The sequence below is a fragment of the Asterias rubens genome, chromosome 3, assembly GCF_902459465.1.
Source record: "Asterias rubens chromosome 3, eAstRub1.3, whole genome shotgun sequence".
In the NCBI taxonomy this organism is placed as follows: Eukaryota; Metazoa; Echinodermata; class Asteroidea; order Forcipulatida; family Asteriidae; genus Asterias; species Asterias rubens.
The window spans coordinates 16,921,082-16,946,410 of record NC_047064.1 but is presented as its reverse complement, the minus strand read 5'-3'; the positions used below and the strand labels follow the sequence as shown (position 1 = coordinate 16,946,410).

Genomic DNA, 25,329 nt, shown 5'->3' with positions numbered 1-25,329 from the left:
TTTTAACTTTGGCTCTTACATGTCTTACAACAAAAATGGATCCTGTTGTTCAAATAAAACACTGCAAATTTGTTGTGGTCACATCATCAGGGGAATCCTCCAAAAGGGTAAAAAACACGTCCTTTCTTGTCTGGCAACTTACACCTGTTATCTCCATGTAATTGCTTTTTCAAACCACGGAATTTAAATGGATCAGGCGATAACAGTGTTTCTGCTGAATGCCCAAGCAGATTTTTCACAGGGTTATTTTCATGCATATATTTTTGGATACACCAAGTGAGAAAACTGTTGGACAGTTACAAAAGGTGTCCATGCCTCTAAATGAGCTTCACAAAATGATTCAACTCAATTCAATTCAATTCAATTCAATTTATTTAAGTAAAAAGTAAAAAGTGAAAATTGCTTTCCCTGTGTGCACTAAAAAGATTCAAATTAGGTACTTATAGAAAAACAAACAAACATTACATTTTAAAAACACAGAATTAATAAATTTTGTTTAGTATAAGCAATAAATAGGCATCTTTACCTCACTGAGTTCCTCGGTGAAGAGAGTGAACGCCCAGAAGATCAGCACCATCTCAGGAATGGAGATCTTCTCATGGAAATTAGTCAGTAAAATGTAGCTGAACAGACCAAGGAACAAAAAGTGTGCAACCTTTGTGTACCAAGAAAACAAAATGTCCTGTTAAAGGAACACGCGGGTTGCCTTGGATCGGACGAGTTGGTCTTTGAAAAGCGTTTGAAACCGTTTGTTATGAAATGTATATGGTTAGAAAGATATTTTAAAAAGTAGAACATAATGATCCATACAAGTATCACTCAAAATTGCAGGGTTTTCCTTTTACGTCGCGAACTAACACTGTCGGCCATTTTATGGAGTCAAAGTTTTGACTCCACAAAATGGCCGACCGTGTTTCTTCGCAACGTAAAAGGAAAACCGTGCAATTTTGAGACATGTTTGTGTGAATCATTATGTTCTAGTTTAAAATTATCTATCTAATCATTTGCATTTCATAAAAAATGGTTTTCAAAGACCAACTCTTCCGATCCAAGGCAAAGTGTTCCTTTAAAGTTCATGGAAAGTGATCAAATCTACAAAAAAGACAAAGTGTTAGTACACATACTGTACAGACTTGGGAAAGTTGAAGTTACCGTTGGTTTTCCATGCAAATTTAAAAAAAAATCAACTTATTTTAAAACCTTAACATAACGTGATATGGAGAAGGCTTTAGACAGATGAGGAGAAATTTGTTAAACTTGTAAGGTTCAGTGGATAACAATCACCCAACATACACAGGGAAGAAAAAAAGGATAAAATCACAGAAATCATTTAAACAGCTGATTTCTGATAAACAAAAACAATCATCTCTTCAGTGTGTGAACTGATCAACTAAACAGACATTCATCTTTCTAATTGCAAAAAGAAAAAAAGGAAATGGCCAATCACACTCGACTTTTGTACAATGTTTTTCAGTTTTCTATGGCATTTTTTAAAAAAGAAAACAAGGAAACAAGCTGAAAAGTTGCATGTCTGACATAAAAAGTGATGATGATGTTGTGGAAGAACTACTTGAACTTTGAACTTTTTGTTGCTTACCAAGCTCAAACGGAAGCTTATCACTGGCGCTCCGTAGAACAATTTCATATTGTAGAGGCAGTTATAAATGTAAGGTAGACAGCCACCTCGATGATTAGTGTGTCGATTTCTTTCCTTGCCATCAGTTTCATCACAAGCACCAACTCTAAAATATTCAATCATAAAGATCTCATTATGGGATGCTCCTTAGAAGAAAAAAAAAACATCCTTTTTGTCTGGCGACTTAAGCCCAGTTCATACCTCATGCGAACGTGAATGCAAATGCGAAGCGAATTTGACGTCACAACTGCCCTTTCGCAGCGATATTCGCAAGTGAGTTGCCCAGAGCTGAACTGCTGCGAATATTTGTTGCGAATTGTGTGACGTCAACATTCGCTTCTCATTCGCAGGAAGTATGAACCGGTCTTTACACCTGTTATCTCCATTAGTTGCTTTTCCAAAGGCCAGTATTCTCACTTGGTGTGTCCCAAAAAAAATTCATGTATGCATAAAGTAACAAATCTGTGAAAATTTTGTCTGTGATGAGAATAATGAAAGAAAAAACACCATTGTTGCACAAATTTGTGTGCTTTATCATCAGCTGCCTAAAAAGGCTTCAGGTCTGAAGTCTTTTATTATTTGAGTGGTGAGAAATTCCCTTTCTCAAAAACACCATGTAGGTTACTTCCGAGGGAGTCGTTTCTCACAATGTTTTATACTATCAACAGCTCTTCATTGCTCATCACTATTTGAGAAATTACCAGTGCCTTGAAGTTCGCTCACTGAAAAGCCAAAAATCGTTTGACTTTTTGTGGCCAAACTAGGACATTCTTTAACAGAACTTTCCCCTAATGTCTTAATAGGGTAAAATCTGAATGACAAGGCAACTACACAGATTAGGCCCTTTTCCACATCATGGTTTGGCCGTTCATGTGGATTGGGTTTTCACTCCCTACATGTACTTGACTGCGTGTGTTTTCCCTGGAATATTTCCCTATAGTTTTCTCCCACATCTTAAAGTTGAAACTTCCTTCTTTATCTTCTCTTCGTGGGGTTCTTCGTTTGTATAATGATTATACGTTATTCTCTTAGAATCTTTGGCTTTACAACCAGAATTAATAAATGAAAGATACACATTATCTGTGGGGTGTCTTGACCACATGGATAAGAGCACCGAATTCAAGCTGTTCGAGCAAAAACACTTAACTATAATTGCTTCCTATCCACCCAGGGGTAAATGGGTATCAGTGAGGTCAGAGATCATTCTTGTGATAGATTCAGCTTATTTAGTAGCACATAATTGTTGCCTAGGCTGTTCTCAGGGAGCTGAGATGGTTTAAGGAATAACTTAAACAGCCCATACAGGGGTAACAATGTTGGAAGCGCTTTGAGACGCCCTTCTGGTGTGTAAAGTGCTAAATAAAAACAAGGGAATAAAAGGGTAGCGACGAGTTCTTACACAGCCGTTTAAAGCCGGCAGGGTCGAATTTAGCACAAAGCAATGACCCTGCAAGGTTTTAACAGGACGTTTAAGAACGAGTCACTACTCTTTTATTCCCATTTATATATGCCTTATTGTTAAAAAACGTTAAAAAAATACAATTACAGACACTTTGACAGTTGAAAATTTGAGGTTTGAAATATTTTGTTCAAAAACTTTGTGAAGAGTCTGTTGTGCGCGCACTTAGAAATAGATTAACGCGCTGTTACTAATACTAATAGCTATGAATCGCGTTCCGCGCGATAATCTTGCGCACCTGACACGCGGAAGCCAGCCGGTTATAAACACTGGTCATTATCAACCGTTTAAACACCCCCACGTGACGCGCTCTCTACCAATAGGAGTAGAGAAACTGTCTCGGGTATTAATGAATCAAATATTATTGTTATTCTAAAAAGCTCTCAAACTCACGACTGGTAACTGTCGACAGAACCCTGCTTGACTTTCATCTTTGGGAGGTCCTCATAGTCATCGTTTTGTTGAGCCTTACGTTTCATCATCTGCAATGCAGTCAGCAATCAATTTGCAAATTCCACATCAATAATGGTAATAATAATAATAATAGGCGATTATAATGCACCTGTATTAATCTTAAAGGCACTCAACACCTTTGGTAATTGTCATAGACTAGTATTCTCATTTGGGTGTTTTTCTTTAATTATTTTCTTTCAACTTTGATGACAATTGTGTCAGAATTTTCACAAATTTTTTATTTCTAACATATGTAGGGATGCACCAAGTGAGAAGAACAAAGGTGTCCAGTGCCTTTAAAATCATGTTAATGCACACATATAAAAGTGAACATCATATGAAAATTGAAACTTGAAAATTGAAACTTGGATGTCAAAAACATGACAAAGCAAAAAAGACATGACTCACTGTTTTGACCGGTACACTGGGGTCATCTTTGGACATGAAGGTAACCAAACAGAGGCAAGAAAACGGTACACATATGCAGAACCAAATCTGACAAATAAAACAAGTTTGTGGAATGAGAAAAAATTGAGTTATAAACCACAAGGGAAAACGACTAGGTGAATTTTAAAGAATTTGGAGTTGAACAAAAATTAATTACTAGTGTTGGACTGGATTATCGTGCCAGCACTCTACAAACTGAGCTATCCAGCCCTATGTTGGTGGTCTCGCTATTTTGTCAAAATCGTTGTTCGGGGGTGCCAGTCCAAAGCCATGCAACCAAATTTTAGGTAGTAATGCACAAGGGAAAGTTGGCGGTCTTCCTTCTGTCAATATCTGGGGGTTGCTAGCCAAACTTGGTAAATCCTTAGGCCTTCATTATTCATATAAGAGGCAAGTCCATGACAAAATGAACTGATAGACCTTAAAAGAGATATTCACATAGTGTTACCGAAAACCTCTCTATAGCCTATAAGTTATCTTTCCACCATGCAAAGTTTCCAAATCCTACATACTAACCTTAAACAGCCCAGTGCTACGTGATAGTCTACCCATCCAGATTTCACTCAGTAGATTTTGCACACCGTCCTGGGCAATGAATTCTTTATTCCTGCCCGCGCCAGCCAGGCTCAAACACGTCAGCTGACCCCAATCAGGCATCTTGCGTACGAGGAGTGTGGATGTCCGGCGCCTGTCCTCAGCAAAACATAAGCTTAGAATGTCTATGGCCATTATCTGAAATTCCCTGTGAAGAGAATACACATTAAGGTATAACAAAAGTATAATAATAGTGGATTCTTCTGTAGCGCGCTTATCCGTTATTCAGTGACACTCAAGGAGCTTTAACATACAGTTTTTTCCTGCAAGGGTGGGGCTACCATTGAATTATGAGACCTGCTCTTTTTATATACGTGTACATGTGTGTAGCACCATGTAATTGTTTACAAGGTGCTCAGTATGGCAAAATATGCTGCCAATCAAACCAGGAACACCAGGGTGAACCCCTTCCCTTTTTATTTTTTTATGTTTTGATAAGTGCACATGCTAGGTTCTTTTACATACATGTACACGCATAACACAACACACAGGACCAGCAGCTTTAAATCTCATCCGAAGGACGAAAAGCAATGGTTATTAGTACAGTATAGAGCTATCAGAGCTGACTGCAATCATACTCGCAACAGTTGACCATTGCAATGAGGCTATTGAATGGTTATAGTACTTTTAAATATGTTTTATGGGGGTCTGCAACTTGTCACTGTTGTTATCTTTGCAGAATGTGCGCATAGTGTTCATTTGTTATAGGGTATAGCCTATCATCAGACTCCCAGAAAACTTATTTATATACACATGTAGTGTATAGACTGGCCAACCAAAGTGAATTTCACTGTATAGAAAATGTGTGACAATAAAACAGGCTATTGACTATTGGCATGGAGGGCTAGTAAACTGGCAAAGCTACAATTTATGCTCATTTATCTGAACTTGTTCACCATATAGGATTTGAGGCATTGCATGGTGAGGTATCAATGTATATTTGGTTTGCGGTAACACCATGTGTGTATCTACTTGCCAGGTAGAGTTGTTCTTAGGGAACTGTCTTGCTTTATTCTACTGCCGTGGAGTAGATAATCGGAGGTTCGGGAGACTTCTCAGTTCTGAAAAGAACTGTCCTGCTTTTTAACTATTACCAGGGCGGATGGTATAGAAATTAGACTTTGTTACCGCAAACCAAATATACATTGTTCACCATACTTCCCCTACATGTATTATACTCAGACTTCAAGATCATCTCAACAGTAATTGCTCACAACAACTACAAGAGCTTCTTCCAATTTGTGTGTGGTCAAAGATTCTTTCTCTTTTTAAAGCTGGCCTCCTTGGCCACTACTCACCAGCCAGTGATGATTAATTTGGATAGAACGGTTCTTCTGTATATTTGTATCATACTTGTGCAATAATTTTTTTGCCATTTTTAAATTGTAGTTTTTCCTTCTTCTTTATGATTTTATATTATTTTTATAGTATTTCTTTGTTTTCTTCGGTTGTTTGCCTGTAGTTGTGCATGTCCTTTAGTTTTTGATGTGTAAACAAGGGTCCCCATTTAGTGGGCCTGTGTGCCTGTTCTGGGTTTCCCTTTTGCACCAAGGTAATTTTTTTATGTATTTGTGCAATGAAGGTAATAAAATAATAAAATAAAAAATAAAGATCATTCTCATATCGCTGCTCCATTTCTTTGGAATAGTCTTCCTGTGAATAATCAAACACATTTCTTTGAAGCTGCTTATTTGTAACCTGCTTCATTGTAATCTATCCTTCACTCATTGAATATTTCATTGTTCTCTTTAAAGGCAGTGGACACTATTGGTAATTACTCAAAATAATTATTATCAAAAAACCTTTCTTGATTACGAGTAATGGGGAGCGGTTGATAGTATAAAACATTTTGAGAAACAGCTCCTTCTGAAGTAACGTAGTTTTCGAGAAAGAAGTAATTTTCCACGAATTTGATTTCGAGACCTCAGATTTAGAATTTGAGGTCTCAAAATCAAGCATCTGAAAGCACACAAGTTCGTGTGACAAGGGTGTTTTTTCTTACATAGTTATTTTGCAACCTCATCGTTCAATTGAGCTCAAATTTTCACAGGTTTGATATTGTATGCATATGTTGCGATTCACCAAATGAGAAGACTGGTCTTTGACAATTACCAATAGTGTCTTTAATGCGCTAAAAGCCTGTTTGCATTAGGCATTTTACAAATGTCTTTATTATTGTTGTTATTAATTATCATGACGAGGCATGTCGTCGCCAAGCAATGAAGACCTACGACTCAAGCTCTGGTGTTTTTGATCAACAGAGTTTGGGTTTGAGTCCCTGTCTTGACACCTAGCTCCTTATAAGGAAGCCACTTACATGTAACCTTTATTGCTTTGTCCTTTGGATGGTACGTAAAAGTCTCCATGCAGTTACACTCATCACTAAGAGAAGTTTGGGCCCCCTTGTTTTTGGCAGTGGTTGCTGAAGAGTTACTGCAGTAATGTTTCTAAGATTATGTATTCATACTGCTCATTACTTTCCCCTCGTTGACACAAACGCTCCAGATCTGTCAGCAATATCTCTAAAAGCGCTCATCTTTTCAATAAAATCGTCACAGTTTAAGTTTATGGTCTACAACCTTTTAGGATTGAAACAACACAGTGGGTTACATTTACCAAAGGTTAACAATGCCTTTAAAAAAAAGTATCAATGTAGAAAATAATCATGTGTAGAAAAGATTCCTTACTTGGCATTCTTAAACATCTCAGAAGACGCTTGAGGGTTTAACGTGACCATACTTGACATTTCCTTCAGCACTTTACTGGCAAACAAAGCACCCCCGATCGAAGGTTTTCCTCTCTTCCAGAAGAGCTTGGCCATCGAGAAGCGCTGCTGGAGAACGGCCCACACAAACAGTTCTTTCATGGGGTCTTTGAAGGTGCTTCCATCTAGAGAGAGGGAAAAAGGGAAAACTCTCAGGGAAAAAAAGGAACAAGACATACATGTATTACGGTAAAGCTCCAATAAACATTTTCTGCATTTTGCCCGAAAACCAAAACATCCTATTTACCAGTGGGTGTGTTTACATTGAATTACTTGGGTTATTTAACTTAATGGATGAGAATCTGCCCGGGCCAGTAAGCACCCCAACTGATTTGTGCATGATCCAAAGTACTGTTCGGAAAAGGAATTACATGGAGATAACAGGTGTTAGTTGTCAGATGAAAAGGATGTTGTATTCTAAACCTCTTGCTTTAATGGAGCTTGCAGGTAATGCAAAAAGACACATGGGCAAAGTCTCTTCTTAGGATATCTGTTATCAAACCTGACAGGCCTTTAAACTTGTAAACAGGTAAGATATTTGAGATGTTAAAATGAACTTTTCTGGTCAGTTTCCAAAGCACGAGATGCTTTGAAAATTCTATTTGTGACCATGCGAAACAGTCAGCTGTAAAAAGTAAGTGTTTTTCAATTCTCTCTCGATTCTGTGGCTGTGGCAACCATCGATCAAGTTGATCTACTCACCGTCATCAATGCCACTGGAATTCATCTTCACCTTGTCTTCTTTTTCAGCTGGGTACGACGATTCGTAGGTGTCGAAGATGAGACGCTTCAAGACATTAGCAACATCACCAAGTGTGAAACGACAACCCTTCTGCATAAGATTGAAAGATCGCAACACAGAAATGTTTCAATCCTGTTCTGTGACTTTCAACATCAGGGCACAGACGTATCACTTATAATTGTTGGTTGCCAGGTTACATATGTTCTGCTAAAAATGGTTCAAGAAAGGTCAACACATGCCAATCGGCAGCTAGTTTCACTTGGGAATGAGCTTTATGGGATTCAGCATATGTTTACCTGAAATGTGTTAAAAAGTCTGCTTCCCCACTTTTCCCCAAAAACATTCACTTTTTTTTTCAGAAATCCCACTAGCCTATGTATGTGTTAAACCATGTGTTAAAATGTCTTTAGGAGAAAGGTTAGCTCTGAAAAGAACCGGTATGGTTTTGACGTTTCAATCAGTATACTCTGTTTGACTTCTAGGGAAGACGTCTCAAACAGTATACTCTGCTCATCTTCAAGGGAAAGCTTTCTCCTGAAGACGAGCAGAGTATACTGTTTGAAATGTGGAATCTATACTGGCTGTTTCAAATAAGGATTTGTACACATGGTTGGCACCTGTAAGTTTACTATTTAAAGTTATTATCAATTTTAAAATTGTTTAAAAACTTGTTGAAAAATCTTTACAAGCACAAGTTCTGACTTTTTTTTTCTATTTGGAGTTCCAGACAAACGCTCGCGTTGCTACAACATTGGTTCTGAAAATTTGTAGTGCATATTAATCCTGTTCTCTGGTTTTCAACAGGAACATCACATATGTCAATCAAACTGTGAAAATAACCGCGAAGTAACTATAAAATAACTGTGAAAATAATTGAAAATGTCATTAAGTCAGATGGTTACATTCCATTTTATGTTATTTTTTGTATGCTATGGATTTGTGCCTTTCTGTAAGTGCTTACTTTTGAGAAAATAGAATTGTAGCTGTTGCAAACAAAATACCAACCAAACGGACCGATTGTATAAATGCAACAAACAGTTAATGACCTGAGGTTTCGACCCTAGCAAAGTCTTTCTCTTTAGCCTTTGAGAAAGACTCCGCTAAGGTTGAAACGTCAGGCCAGTTACTATTTTTTGCTTATTTTTTGACTGATAAATCAAAATATTTACCAGGCAATCAAACAGAAACCGAGTGTTAAGACTCACCCTTTTGGCTCTCTCTTTTGACAAAAGTTGATGCAAAACCGATGACGTACTGACCTACATGTAGAAAGATGACCAAAGAGACAAAATAAAACTTCTACTGTCAAAACAACCACGCTATGTAAAACTTTTAACTTTTAAAGGGTCACCTATTCACTTCCTAAATCAGAAATCAGAGAAGAACCTTCTGTGGATACAATGTATTTGCTCCTCTTTCAAGTATTTGTTCTTAAAGGCAGTGGAAGCTATTGGTAATTATTCAAAATAATTATTAGCATAAAACCTTAATTGGTAACAAGCAATGGGGAGCTGTTGATGGTATAACACATTGTGAGAAACCGCTCCCTGTGAAGTAACATAGTTTTCGAGAAAAAAGTAATTTTTAACAAATTTGATTTCGAGACCTCAAATTTTGAATTTGAGGTTTCGTAAATTTTGAAGTTTTTTTGTGTTGCCTCCCCCCCCCCCTGATTTTTTCAAGTCTACCCATCCAGTCAGTTTTCCCCTGGAGTGTTTGAGTTGAAATTTCTCACCTCGTTGTAGAGCTTGACCAACATACTCTGCGACAAAAACTCCTTCAGGTCAAACTGCGTCTCATCAATGCAAAGTTTGACGAACTTTGACTGGTTGTTGACTAGAGAATAGTAGACAACACTGAAGAGATCACTGTTCTGGTGGGTAACAAAATACCAGAGGCGTCAACGGAATTCTACAATTTTCATTAAAACCCTGCAATATGAGTTGCGTCAAACAATTGCATGCTAGCTTATTACCACCTACAAACTAGTATCAATAGAGGGTGATCTTAAAGGCGCTGTACACGTTTGGTAATTGTCAAAGATCAGTGTTCTCACTTGGTGTATCCCATAATAAGCATAATATAACAAGCCTGTGAAAATTTGGGCTCAATTGGTCATCGAAGTTGCGAGAAAATGATGAAAGAAAAAACACCCTTTTTGGACGAATTTGTGTGCTTTCAGATAGGAGTAAAATACTTCTAGCTAGAAGTCTTTTAATTCTTTAGTGAGAAATAACCCCTTTCTCACAAACTACGTTACTTCAGAGGGAGTTGTTTCCCACAATGTTTTATATTATCAACAGCTCTCCAACGCTTGATTCCAAGTCAGTTTTTAAGTTAACATTTGTTTTGAGTAATTACCAAACATGTACCTTCCCTTTAAAGACTCTGGACACTACTGGTAATAGTTAAAGACAGTCTTCTTACTTGGTGTATTTCTACATAATGCATAAAATAACAAACCTGTGAAAATTTGAGCTCAACTGGTTGTCGACAATGCAAGATAATAATGTGAGAAAAAAACGCCCTTGTCACACAAACTTTTAGATGGTTGATTTCAAGACCTCAAATTTTAAATCTGAGGTCTCGAAATCAAACTCGTGGAAAATTACTTCTTTCTCAAAAACTACGTTACTTCAGAGGGAGCTGATTCTCACAATGTTTTATACTATCAACCTCTCCCCATTAATTGTGATCAAGAAATGTTTTCCAGTCAGTTTCCCTTGTGGTTTATATTGATATCTGAAACAAAAAGTCGCATCCCCTTAAGGTGATCCCCTAGCTGACGCTGCCCAGGTTTTATCGTAAATTGGGTGTGACCCCTGGCTACATGGCAGTTAACGGTTGTATGGCTTCTGACTGGCACCCCCGAACAAAGATATTGACAAAATAGGGACACCGCCAATATAGGGCTAGATAGCTCAGTTGGTAGAGCGCCGGCACGTTAATCCGGAGGCCGTTGGTTCGAATCCCACTCTAGTCAATTCTTTGTTCAACCCCAAAAATCATTTACAAATTTACCCAGTCAGTTTCCCTTGTGGTTTATATTGATATCTGAAACAAAAAGTCACATCCCCTTAAGGTGATCCCCTAGCTGCCGCTTCCCAGGTTGTATCGTAAATTGGGTGTGATCCCTGGCTACACGGCAGTTAATGGTTGTATGGCTTCTGACTGGCACCCCCGAACAAAGATATTGACAAAATAGGGACACCGCCAATATAGGGCTAGATAGCTCAGTTGGTAGAGCGCCGGCACGTTAATCCGGAGGTCGTTGGTTCGAATCCCACTCTAGTCAATTCTTTGTTCAACCCCAAAAATCAAGAAATGTTTTATGATGACAATTATTTTGAGTCATTACCAATAGTGTCCACTGCCTTTAAGCGAACTGTCATCACTCTTCACCCTCAATATTCCCTATGTTGTTACAATTGAGCAGCTGGGTCTGAGAGCCTTTTGGGCATTTCAGTAAGTAGCAAAATGATGGTTGAGGAACCTACATTAGACTAGGCTTTTGAGATCTCATCAACAGTGTTTTTAACAAGTACATATAAGTGTTTCTCAAGTCAAGTTGAGTCACAAGTCAGTTTTGCTCGAGTTAAAGCCATTGGACACTTTCGGTAAACAGTATTGTTCAAACGCCCACACTTCGTGTATCACAACTTATATATAAAATAACAAACTTGTGAAAATTTAGGCTTAATCAGTCATCGGAGTCAGGAGAAAATAACGGGAAAACCCACCCTTGTTTCCGCACGTTTCGGCGTGTCATGACATGTGTTTAAAATAAATCCGTAATTCTCGCTATTGAGAATTGATAATTGTTTAAATGTTTTCTCAAAAAGTAAAGCATTTCATGGAATAATATTTCAAGAGAAGTCTTTCACCATTACCTTCTGTAAATCCTGTAAGTTATTTGTAAATCTGAGAATCTTTTATATATTTTTCTGTTCTGAAAGTATATAATGGCTTTAAGTAGGGTTACAAATCATTTAATATTATTATTATTATTATTATTTTTATGAAGTATTATTTATACAGGGTATAGCCCCATCAGTGTAAAAACACTGTTCTCCCTGGGGGCCCTGTAGAAACAGCAAAACACAGAACAAGAGATAAACAAATATACACATGTATATAGAACAAAACCCACACGGGTTATGACAAGTCAAGTCAAGCATTGTAACCAAGTCAGTTTTTCTGGACAAGTCTAGTCAAAAGTAATATTTTATGAAACATAGTGATCGTGACCAGCGGCATAGTCACCAAAAATTAGCTCGATTTTGCCAAGTTACTCTTATTGCGCTGTCGTAAAATAAAAATTTATTTGGGTAAATTCTTTTAAAATCACAAGTGAATTTTGAACAAGAGAACATGGTGAAGTTGGGCCGTGTAATTTTTCAACAAGTCAAGTCAAAAACTAATTTAAATGGCAACTTAAGTGTAAGTCACCGACTAAAATCAACATCACTCCTTGTCAAAAACACTCTGGTTGTTAGGATACTTCCTCGAATAAATCACTGAAAAATTCTGCAAATAAAACAAAGGAAAAAATGTCTTGGAACAACCATTACCTTCCGTGATGCTTGTAACACAAGCTCCTTGGCTCTTTCCATTCTGTTCCAGATGGCGGCGAGCAGGAGTTCATCTTCGACTTTGCTCCCTCGGCTGGCTGCAACAGTCAAGACCAAAAGTGATACTTGTCAAACAATACCGAGTTGTATTTAAAGGCACTGGGGTGGATTTCACAAAGAGTTAGAACTAGTCTCAGGACGAGCTCGTCATAACTTAGGACTAACCTTAAAGGCGGTGGACACTATTGGTAATTACTCAAAATAATTATTGGCATAAAACCTTACTTGGTAACGAGTATTGGAGGGAGACTGATTGTATAAAACATTTTGAAAAACGGCTACCTCTGACGTAATGTAGTTTTTAAGAAAGAAATAATTTTCCACGCATTTGATTTCGATACCTCAGATTTAGAATTTGAGGTCTCGAAATCAAGCTTCTGAAAGCACACAACTTTGTGTGACTAGGACGTTTTTTCTTTCATTGTTATCTCGCAACTTTGACGACCGATTGAGTTCAAATTTTCACAGGTTTGTTATTTTATGCGTACATGTATGTTGAGATACACCAACTGTTACCAATACGTGCGAGACTTGCACAGCAGTCTACTGCATCCCATTGAGATTCATCTTTTCTGTCTCATCCTCACCTTTCATGAGTGCTTTCAACATCTCCTCTTCGATTCTGTCGTCTTTATCGTAAATATTGATGAGATGTTTCCTCTTGATGATCTCATTGATCTGATCTTTGGTGCGGATGTGATTTTTACCCTCTATATTCATCTTGCTTCCAATTATTTGGTTCAGTATGAGGTTGTAGGGTATCCTAAAGAAGAGATTTAAAAAGCAGAACAGGGTACCTGAATTTCATAGAGCTTATATCTATAGACGATGTGACCTGTGACATAATAATAATAAAAGAGGAAACTTGTAGTCACATTATTATTTACAAAAGAGCCACAGAGAGCCAGGTAATCCCGCAGGCAGGATTTGTACACAGCCAAATGGAATAAAACATAAAATCGTTGCACTGCTAATTCCTATCCTAATTGATATAATGAAAGGGGGCAACATCTCAAAACAGCTTTTACTTTCAAATTCTTGGATTTATGTGGAAATTATGACACAAACTAATGCAAACTTTCCCATCAGACCTGCGTAGTATCTTGCCTGCCAGAATACACAAAGAATGCACAAAGTTCACATGGACTATAAGTACAACAAGTACAAGCAAAACAAAACAATGATACACCAAAAGTGCACCAATAGGAGGGCTCTGGTGTAGTTTTAGTGTACACCAATCTTTTTCAAATAGCACCAATAAACTACACCAACTTGACACCAAATTGGCCTTAGAGTTGGCCAAGGTTTATAACCCCGGAATAAAGTTACTGGCCGAAATACCATTCCAAATGTATTATCTGTGACTATAGTATCCTTCTAATTGTTTGCTTAGCAGAAAATTATTGAGCCATAATAACTGCTTAACCAGCTCAGTGGATTTGGTCAAGATTTCATCCTTTGCCAGTCAAGGTTCAAGGCCACTGGTTTTAACGTCTGGCCAGTAAACTGATTGTCAGCGGGTAGGCAGAACAGGGGACCTGAATTTCATAGAGCTTCTACAAAGCACAAAAAGTAAGCTAAGCAAAACAAAACCATGCTTACAACAAAAGTGCACCAGTAAGAGGACTCTTGCGTAGTTTTAGTGTACACCAATTTTTTTTTCAGATGACACCAATAAACTACACCAACTTGACACCAAATTGGCCTTAGATTTGCCAAGGGTAGTTACCCGGAATAAAGTTACAGGCCGAAATACCTTTCTTAACCTATCATCTGTGACTATCGTGCTCATTTTTGCATTCAGTTTGAGGTTGTAAGGCATCCTAACAAGGCGCATGAAGTTCGTACAGCGTTTGACCTTAACGCTGCTCCGCTTGCCAAATGCCAGTGGACACCACGGCAGAATGAAGTTACCGGCCAAACTTGCTCAACTTTGATTAGCAGAAAATTATTAAGCCATTTATACTGCTTATAACCACCTCTATGGAGTTGGTGTGTCCAGGTTTCACCCTCTGCCAGTCAGTGTTGGGACCAGTGGTTTTAGTGTCGGGCCAGTTAACTAATATCCAAATAGAGGAAACATGAACACATACCCATACTCAATATCGTCACTTCGTCGTGATGCCTCAATGGCCTCAGTCAGCACCTCCGCTGCCCCTCCAGAAAACGGCACAATGAGAACTGGTAACTTCCTGTTGATGACCACATCATGCACAGTCTCAATAGCTGCAACGCCACCCCCAAACACCAGATACAGAGCAGGTACAGTTGCTAGAAAAATAATAATAATAATATTTGAGGGGTTTCGTTTTCGATGACGGGATAATTCTGCATTATGGCGTCATCTGCTTATTGGCATCAGCTTTGACGGACGTTTGTCCTTCAGTTCTCTACAACAGTACTTTGGATGAATAGGCGTTGAAAAGATTAGGCACAAGTTTTCTTCACAACTCAAAGAGATGACAGGAACGCAATTCTCAAATCAAGACAGCAAGTAGCTTTTTTTTAGTAATTCAAGAAAAGATCCACGTGTACCTTTGCTTCCTTTGATTTTGCGTGATGCAATCATACTGACTAGTTTATCTCTAATCTTAGCTTCATCCACACTCTCCTTGTCTTTGTCTTTAACCAGGATAAAGTGGGTGTGGTTCGGTTCAAGGCATTTCATCCCACTGTCCTCCTCGTAACTCATCATGTTGTACTCAACTGGGTCCCTCTAATAAGTAAATAAAAGAAAAGAAATACAAATTTGTTCTTGATATACAGTGTAGCATATAACAAAAAAATCGCTTTACATTCAGGAAATCACTGAAAAATATACATTACACCCAAAAATCAGTAAGCAAATAAGTATTTAGTTGTGTAATAATAAGCAAAACTAATAACACGCACCCAGCACCGACAGAGTGCCTAGGGTTCCCACAACAATCATGACAATACAACACAACAATTTACAAAACAAACAAATTTAGACACGGGAAATGAAAACATATATCCAATTATAATTAGTACAAAACCGACATTATACAGAGGTCAAAATCCACAAAGCTTCACAGTTTAAAGGCAGTGAACACTATTGGTAATTACTCAAAATAATTATTAGCATAAAACCTTTCTTGGTGACAAGTAACAGGAGAGGTTGATGGTATAAAACGTTGTGAGAAACGACTCCCTCTGAAGTGCCATAGTTTTCGAGAAAGATGTAATTTTCCACGAATTTGATTTTGAGACCTCAGATTTAGAACTTGAGGTCTCGAAATCAACCATCTAAACGCACACAACTTCATGTGACAAGGGTCTTTTCTTCTTTCATTATTATCTTGCAACTTTGATGACCGATTGAGTTCAAATTTTCACGGGGTTGTTATTTTATGCATATATGTAGCTAAAAATAAGTAGCTAAAATATTGGTATAATTAACCGTTTAAGAAAATTTGTTCCTGGGTTTATTTTGCTGACCCTGTATAACTCTTTGGTTCTTCCGTATTTAAATTATTTTATTCTTACTTGGGGTGGTTCTTTAACACAAAACAGTAGACTTCTCACCTTGCAAAAGCGAGCTGTTCATATTATTTCTAATGCTGGTGCCCGTAACCATACGGCTCCATTATTTTGTAATCTTAGATTACTACAAATTATTGACCTTTACCAACTAAATTTGGGTAAATTTATGTATAAAGCTATGAATAACGCATTGCCAAGTTGCATTAATTCACTTTTCACACTAACTACCAAATCCATTCGCACTATACTCGTAGCACTGCCAAGAAAAACCTGTTCGTTTCCCGCCAGAGAACAACATTATACCAAAATAGTCTTGTTCAACGTGGCGTTATGTTTTGGAATAATTTGAGTTACACAATTAAATCTTCAATCACTCTTCCTGCATTCACAAGAAAATTAAAAAAACAACTTCTTGATGCTTATTCGTAGGTTTATTTAAGTATATTGTTAACTTACTCACCATCATATATTAGCCTCTGTCGTGTATTCTGTTTGTCTAGTCTGTCTTGTGTTCTCTTTCTTCTGTATGGTATTTATGTTGTTTGTTTGTCCATAGGTTAAGGCACAAAAGCCTCTGCTTCACCCTAACCTAATTGTTGTCCTACTTTAAAAGCTTCCTAATATATAACTATCTAAATCATTGTAAACTTTCAAATCCTAAGATACTAAGTAATACTGTAAACTACTCATAATTTGAATATATTTATAAAACTTTGTAAAGTGTAAGTTTAAATGTAGGGCAGCAATGAAATAAATGTGTGCAAATACAAATACAAATACAAATATGTTGAGATACACCAACTGTGAAGGCTAGTCTTTGACAATTACCAATAGTGTCAACTGCCTTTAAAATGGTGATAATTAAATGGTGCAGCATGACTCTTAGCTTAATATCCCATTCATTCCTAATACCTTCCCCATAGAAAATTGAATCGCATCAGGATGTGACGTCAAGGATCAGACTTTTTTTTCACACGAAAGAGCTTATGGCCTGCATCCAACACAGGTCACCTGACTGAATCAATTAAGTTGACTACGTAACATGACATCTAATAGATGTTGAATTTGCATCGGGGATAAAGAATTTTAGTTTTGGTTTTAACCCATACACCGATGTATGCAAGCACTGTATACTCAGTACTTTCCCCGAGTCCAGTGAAAAAAATTCACAGGCATATGCTACTTGGGTGGGATTCGAACCCACGACCACTGCCAAAACACAGAATTTGAACTACCTCTATAGCTACCGGGCAATCTCGGTAGTCTAGTTGGTAATAAGACACTGGTCTAGAATTGCAAGGGTCGTGGGTTCGAATCCCACCCTAGTAATATGTGATTTTTTTTTTTACAGCACTCGGGAAAGTAATGAGTATACAGTGCTTACACACATCGGTGTACGAGTAAAAACCAAAAACGAATACTATCTTGACATCAGTCGCGTTAGCAAGCTGATCGACAGCCTATAAATCCAGGTTCTTACTTGCTGCAGCTGCGAATGCGATACAAATTTTAAAGATACATGTTCATCACAACAAATAATTTGCATCTACTCCTGTGAAAACAACCCCATAACATTAAAATCTGCTTCTCATTTGCAAGTACATGTATGAGCCGGGTTTCAGGAAGGTCTAAATATATACAGTCAAGACATAGATTGGTTTTCCCCCAAATCAACAGGACCCATTCTTTACCTCGGATCCAAGCAGCTTTTTATTCTGGCTCAGCACATGGAGCGGAGCCACACCAACTGCGACAACATCCTGGTGACTGAGCATGGCACGACCGATAACGTACTTAGTCAACGCCTGGCCGACACACCGAATCATCCCACAATTAAGCCCACCAGTGAATAACCACCCATCTGAAATGAAACAGTCAGTACAAATTTTTGTTTAACTTTGGGTTGACTAAAGTAAGCCTGCGATGGTTACACAGTTACATAACATCCTGGTGACTGACCATCGCACAGCCGATAACTTACATAGTCAATCCTGGCCGACACATCGAATCACCACAAGCCAACCAGTGAACAACCACCCATCTGGGCCCACTAGCGCTGCTAAGCACACAAATTTGCTTAGCATGAAATTTCTCCCTTGATAAAAACAGGATTACCAACCATATTTCCATTTTTTTCATATTGCTTGTTACTTGTATTCAACTGTTGTTTGTTTATCCTCAAAAAAACGTGGAATATCGCAGGTTGGTAATTCTGTTTTTATTGAGGCCAAAATTTCATGCTAAGCAAATTTTTGTGCTTATCAGTGCTATGAAATTGGCCCCTGGTATGAAACAGACAGTACAACAAATGTTCATAACTAAAGAATGATTTACTAGAGTTGGACTTGAGACCTTCGTATTACTGGGCTGGTGCTCTACCAACTGAGCTCTCTAGCCCTAATGTTGGTGGTATCTTTATGCTGTCAGTATTTTTGTTTGGGTGTTCCAGTCAGAAGCAGTGTTAACAACCAAAAAAAAAAAAAAAATCAACCTCCGTTGTTCTTTGTAACACTTGGTCTTGTATGTTACAAGTTGCTTATGGGCAATTCCAAGCAAACAGGGACATAGACCCAAAGAATCAAATTCACCGCTGAACTTCCTTTTTATTTTTAAGTTATTGCTATCGAATGTAAGGACCAGGAAAATAACTTTTTTAGTCAAATAGTTATTGTTTTCTATGAAATATGTCACGTTTCGTCCTTGTTATGTTTGGCTTAAAGCCAGTGGACCCTTTCGGTTCAGAAAAAAACAAAAAGTTCACAGATTTACAAATAACTTACAGGGTTTACAGAAGGTAGTGGTGAAAGACTTCTCTTGAAATATTATTCCACGAAATGCTTTACTTTTTGAGAAAACAGCAAAACGATATCAATTCTCGTTAACGAGAATTACGGATTTATTTTAAACACATGTCATGACACGGCGAAACGCGCGGAAACAATGGTGGGTTTTCCCGTTATTTTCTCCCGACTCCGATGACCGATTGAGCCTAAATTTTCACAGGTTTGTTATTTTATATAGAAGTTGTGGTACACGAAGTGTGGGCCTTGGACAATACTGTTTACCGAAAGGGTCCAATGGCTTTAAAAAATAAAATATTTATGAGCATTTTTTTCATTTGTTTGCATTTTTCCCATAAAAAGCAGTTTTACAAAATGTTCATGAAATTTAGTAGTATGACCTTATACCTTTAAACAAATAAAACAAAAATTTGCCCATGACTTGTCTTTAAGATTTGTAGGTGCACAGTTGTTGGGTGCAGAGAGGTATGAAATGCGAGTGTCGAAAAGCTCCCCTTTTAATTTTTTTTTACAACTAGTTGTGATTGTATTGTTGGCAACTGAAAATTTGCTTCTCCCACCAATACCAAGTATAAAAGCACCAAGTATTAAAACAAAATATTGTACCGACCACATTATAATAGGAGGCCCTTGAAATTTGAAATGTGAGTGGCGAAATGTAATGTGACTGACGGTACCATTTTTCATTATAAGAATGTGTTCAAAGATAGATTTGAGGGAAGTAATGTGTAAAAAAGTATACTACATGTACCAGCATTACTTAAGTCTATTGTTTTAGGCCTATAGAGGGCAGGCATAATTTGTGGTACCCAGAATGCATTGCATCTCCATAGGAACGTCATCGCAAAGCCGCATGTAGCACTAACTAGGACATGCGCTTCTGCAGTTTACTGATCCTTACGCTTTCTACAATTCTCTGCTATCCAGTCTGGTTGTATTGAAACAAAAGGTAATTTAATATCATTATTATGTGTAGTATGTAGTAGCTTACTACCAAAGTAAATAAAAATAAATTATTTGTTGTAATTAAAAGATAATATTTGTGGTGTTGAGGGTTGTAACAATTTAAAACGGTAGGCCTTAGAAAATGGATACATGCAAATATTCTCGTTGTTCAGATCGCCCTCGCATGTTTTAGGTGTAAAAAAACTATAGAAAGTAAAACAGTTTCTCTGATTTATTACAACTATAATTTGATAATTTGGTATATTATGAGATGATTTACACAATTTAATTTTTATCTGCATTTATTGTAATAGGCCTTTATAAACTCTTTTATTTAATATAATCTTATTACGTTTATCCCATGTATTTCAGAAATGGTGTTGACTGGCAAAATGAGGCAGAAGCGTTACATTGAAAAAAAGAAAGCAGCAGGAAAGTATGATGATCACAAGAACACAGGGAAACTTCCAGTAAAAGCAAACAAAAAAGAAAAGCTTCCTTTCGATGCATAGGCAGATACACTAGAGGGATTTGCAAGATTCTGGGAGAATCTTTGGTCATCCTCCTAGGCGGGAAGCACCATTTTTCCAAAGTCATCCTGGTTAAATTTTCCTTGGTCGATTTTGAACAAAAATGTGAATGTGTGACCTATGTCATGCTCATGAATATTAAGTGTTGTTTAATTTTCCTAATACCATTGTGTTAAAGGAACACGTTGCCTTGGATCGGTCGAGTTGGTCTTTGAAAAGCGTTTGAAACCGTTTTTTATAAAATGCAATGGTTAAAAAGATGTTGGAAAAGTATAATACAATGATCTACACAAATTTGCTTCGAAATTGCGTGGGTTTCGTTTTACTTTGCAAACTAACACGGTCGGCCATTTATGGGAGTAAAAAATTTGACTCCCATAAATGGCCGTCCGTGTTTGTCGACGAGGTAAAATGAAAACCACGCAATTTCGAGCCATATTTGTGTGGATCATTGTATTCTTCTTTTAAAACCCCTTTCTAACCATAATGCATTTCATAACAAACAGTTTCAAACGCTTTTTATAGACCAACTCGTCCGATCCAAGGCAACGTGTTCCTTTAATGCCTTATATTGAGTAATGCCAAACCAATTGCTCGGATAATTTAATTACAGTTCATTGTTTTGTAAATATTTCAGTAAATACATTTTGTTTATGTAATTAGTATTTTGAGCACTCAGCTCCCTTAAAATGTTTAGAAAGGTTGTTTTAAAAAGACTTGGCCAAGACTTGATCAGGATTGTGGAGGAAAAGCTTCATTTTGTGCACAACACAATGAGCGGACAAAGTGAAATGCGAGTGACGGAAATGTTTATTGTTTTAGATTCTTGTTTATACCCTCATTTATACCTCAGTAGGGTAGGTGTTTAGTTTATATAACAATTTGATTGTAGTACATCTGGTTTGAGGAAACTTTTCAAATAAAACAGAGACTTTTTTTGGCATGTCCTTTTCATGAAATGCGAGTGACGATTTTGTCCAACAGTGTCATGCTCAAATTTAGTATCGTGTTATTTTGTTGATACCATTAGGGTAATGCCTTACATACTGAGTATATAACCATACCAAAAATGAAAGAGTAATTCCCTGTATTTAAAAAAATACACCACTAAGCTTGTAAAACATGTATGAAAGGATGCAAAAAAGTGAAATTGCGAGTGACGCTGGAATAGCCCTTCTACCGGTTAATGTTTATTGTGTTGTCATTACGCCTTTGAGAAAGACTCTGTAGGGTCGAAACGTCAGGTCATAAACTAATTTTCGCATTTATACATACCCGGTAGGCCCTTTGAGTTGGTAGAGCATGCAGTTTCCAACCTACTCAAACATGTAGCAGTAATAATAGTGGCTTCTTACATAGCAATCATATCCATCACTCAGTGACACTCTACTCCTTTTACGTAGCACCGTGTAAAGGTTTACAAGGTGCTGTGGCACAATATGCAGCCAATCAAACCAGGCACACCAAGGAGAACCCCTTCTCTTTTCGACAAGTGCACTTGGTTCTTTTATGTGCATTACACAACACACAGAACCAACGGCATAATGTCCCATCCGAAGGACACATTAATAATAGTTGTAGTGTCTTAATTGTCATGACCGGGACTCGAACCCACACTCTAGTGAACAGAAACACCAGGGTCCAATTTCATAAAACCTGTAAGCACAAAAACGTGTATTTTTAAAAGTTTACATTGTGATGACTGTGCCCCACTAAACTGTTCAAGCAAAAATTTCTGATTACTAACAGCTTTATGAAATAGGACCCAGCAGAGCTATAGTCCCGGGCTCTTATCCGCTCTGCCACAACTTGCCATATGTAATGTTTGTTAAGAACAACACTTGAAAAGACTGACCAGTGCGCAGCAGGGCTTCTACCAACACTTTGCTGAAGGCTCTCTGCATAGGCAAACTGGCTGTCGTCGTATCACCACCAACAAGGCACAGCAGCAGCTTTGGGAGATGTACATTCCATTTCTTGGTCATAGCATGTACAATCGTGTCAGGTTTTTCATCGGGATGTACAACCATATACTGAAAAAAGGGCAAGCAATCGTTTGAAAGATTCAAGCGAAACACATATGGCAATATATATGGGCGGGAGAATAGGGAGAGTACCAGTTCATGGATGAACTTAGTCTTGAAATCAAGTTGGTAATTGTTAAGCGCGGTGTAGCTCTGGGGACGGTACACCCATCCTCGGTCCCAGTATGTGTGTGAGTCAGTGGTAACTACATGTACCTATACGACCGTTGCACAAATGTATAATCGCACTGTGACTGTTGCATGAACGGCGGAATGTGTGTTTTGTAACAAATAGGCAGCGCCTAACGACTTGTCATCAAGTCTAAGACGAACTACGTATGATTAAAAAATACATTTCACAATCTAATGGCCACTGTCATACTGTCATACAAAGCAAAAACAGGCAACCAGCTTCAGGCAATCTCTAATAAAAAAAACCAAACACAAACAAAAATTAAAAATGTGCTGCTAGTGACATTCCAATACTGAAGGCAACATGCCCCATCCGCAAAACATGTTCAACAGTTTTATTAAAGGGTGTAGTTGATACCTTGCGTCTCTTGTAGCGAAGATCAGCACCATCTGACACGAACTGGATACTGCCGCTCATATAGTTCTTGCTGAATCCCAATTCATAGCCAGAGGTTTGGCGACTGAAGCCCATATCCTGCAGCTCAACACTGTTAAATACCAACAGAAAAAGTAGCATAACTTACTGGGAACAAGATTTCAATGAACTAACAAAAAAAAAAACATTGAATACAAGTATTACTAGAAAGAGGTTTGATACATGTAACTAAGTTAGAATAAAGTAGCTTGGGTTGCATGTTTGTGAATTATAATCATGGAATATGCAGGCTCAAATTGTTGGGGAAAATCCACAAGACAACAGGCTTGTCTCTTAAAGGGACACGATGTCTTGGATAAGTCGAGTTGGTCAATGAAAAGCGTTTGAAACCAGTATACTTCGATATTCAAAATGACTTTGATACTTAACAGAGTACATAATACTTCGATACTCAACAGAGTAAACTCTTATACTCAACAGAGTAAACTCTTAATAATAAAGTAAAGTATAATAAAGTATACTTCGATACTCAACAGAGTATACTTTAATACTCAACAGAGTGTAATTTTTATACTTAGCAAGATAAACTTTGAAGCTCACCAGAGTGTACCTCGATACACTTTGATAATCAACAAAGTATTCTCCAATACTCAATTTCTTTGATATACTTCGAAACTCAACAAAGTATACTTTGATACTCAATAGAGTATTCTTCGATACACTTTGAAACTCAAAAAAGTATACTTTGATATTCATCAGAGTGAACTTTGATAATAACACAAATCTTTGATACTCGACAGAGTATACTTCCATACTCAATGTGGTTCAACATTCAACACAGAATAGGCCCACTTCAGTGTGAAATGCGCTTAAAGAACTAAAGGTAGCTGTTACTATTATTTGATACCCAACAGAGTAATACTACCCTGAACAAAGTACACTCCGATACTCAACAGAGTAAACTTCAATACTCAAAAGAGTATACTTTAATATTACACAGAATTGAAAGATAATTGTCAGACTCAAAGTCAATATTTTAACCTCTCTACATGGCGCATATACGCACAAGCCAATCATGCCACCCTAATAGAGGTGGAAGGCGAGGAAAGATACTAGATGCGCCAACCCGACAGCCCACCAGGGAAACTGACTATAAAATAGGTAAACTTTTACCCAGCAGTTTCCACAAAGTTTGCTATGCAAAACAGCCTCAAAAAACTCGTTTCTTGGATCAGAACAAAAATCTGGATCACACCATGTCCAAGTGCGTACCGATGGAGAAATATAATTGTCCATATTATTTTATATTTTTTTCCTATGGCTTTTCAAGCCAGTGGATAGTAAGATACGCAACAGTCCAGGGTATTTTATAGGAAACACTTGTCAGTAGAAATCTGAGAAATATTGCTGACAATATGAAAGTAAAAGCAATGACGTACGATCAGGATTTCAGTTCATTCCTCGTCAGGTCTTATCCCAAATGGAACAAACACTTCAATATAGACAAACAGGAAGAGGAAATGATCAAGGATAGTACATTCTATGAATTCATGTAAAACAAGCAAGTAGGGAAAACCCTTCATTCGGGTGCAACCCATGTACCTCTAGGATGGAAGGTCACTAGAAATGCAACCATCGGAATTCAACTGTGCACGCTAGTTACAGGAGGTGCTTCCTGTATTGACACTTTCCTTTTGTAGCAAATTCGTGGAAAATGACTTCTTTCTCAAAAACTATGTCACTTCAGAGGGAGCGTTTCTCACAATGTTTTATACCATCAACCTCTCCCCATTACTCGTCACCAAGAAAGGTTTTATTCTAATAATTATTTTGAGGTCTCGAAATCAACCATCTAAACGCACACAACTTCGTGTGACAAGGGTTATTTTTCTTTCATTATTATACCGCAACTTCGATGACCGATTGAGCTCAAATTTTCACAGGTTTGTTATTTTATGCATATGTTGAGATACACCAACTCTGAAGGCTAGTCTTTGACAATTACCAATAGTGTCCACTGGCTTTAAATATACCTTCCCATTCCTATGTGTGACAGTGCTTTGGTATTGGCTCTGTTAGTAAAAAGTGAACTGGCAGGAAGCGCTTCCTCTCTTCCTCCTAGTCCTATAGCCTTGACCGATGACCATTGAGATGTAGGTCTCAAATTAACCCACGGCACCCACAGAAATTGCCATGGTGCCTTGTCTTTTTTGCTGATGGTGCCCTTTGCA

General features: G+C 37.6%; 1 protein-coding gene across 1 annotated transcript in view; it reads right to left on the bottom strand.

The window, feature by feature from the left end:
• Positions 1–25,329, bottom strand: part of LOC117288510 (transient receptor potential cation channel subfamily M member 2-like) — a 38,999-nt gene that overhangs the window by 8,526 nt on the left and 5,144 nt on the right. The window contains exons 4-19 of the mRNA XM_033769398.1: positions 23,081–23,210; positions 22,362–22,539; positions 17,922–18,091; positions 15,262–15,442; positions 14,820–14,997; positions 13,314–13,489; positions 12,667–12,764; positions 9,831–9,968; positions 9,301–9,354; positions 8,056–8,185; positions 7,277–7,478; positions 4,512–4,737; positions 3,957–4,043; positions 3,489–3,577; positions 1,598–1,742; positions 527–655 (exon numbers count right to left, since the gene is read on the bottom strand). Of these exons, the coding sequence (XP_033625289.1) occupies positions 527–655; positions 1,598–1,742; positions 3,489–3,577; positions 3,957–4,043; positions 4,512–4,737; positions 7,277–7,478; positions 8,056–8,185; positions 9,301–9,354; positions 9,831–9,968; positions 12,667–12,764; positions 13,314–13,489; positions 14,820–14,997; positions 15,262–15,442; positions 17,922–18,091; positions 22,362–22,539; positions 23,081–23,210 (2,311 nt within the window). The remainder of the gene's footprint in view (positions 1–526; positions 656–1,597; positions 1,743–3,488; positions 3,578–3,956; positions 4,044–4,511; positions 4,738–7,276; positions 7,479–8,055; positions 8,186–9,300; positions 9,355–9,830; positions 9,969–12,666; positions 12,765–13,313; positions 13,490–14,819; positions 14,998–15,261; positions 15,443–17,921; positions 18,092–22,361; positions 22,540–23,080; positions 23,211–25,329) is intronic.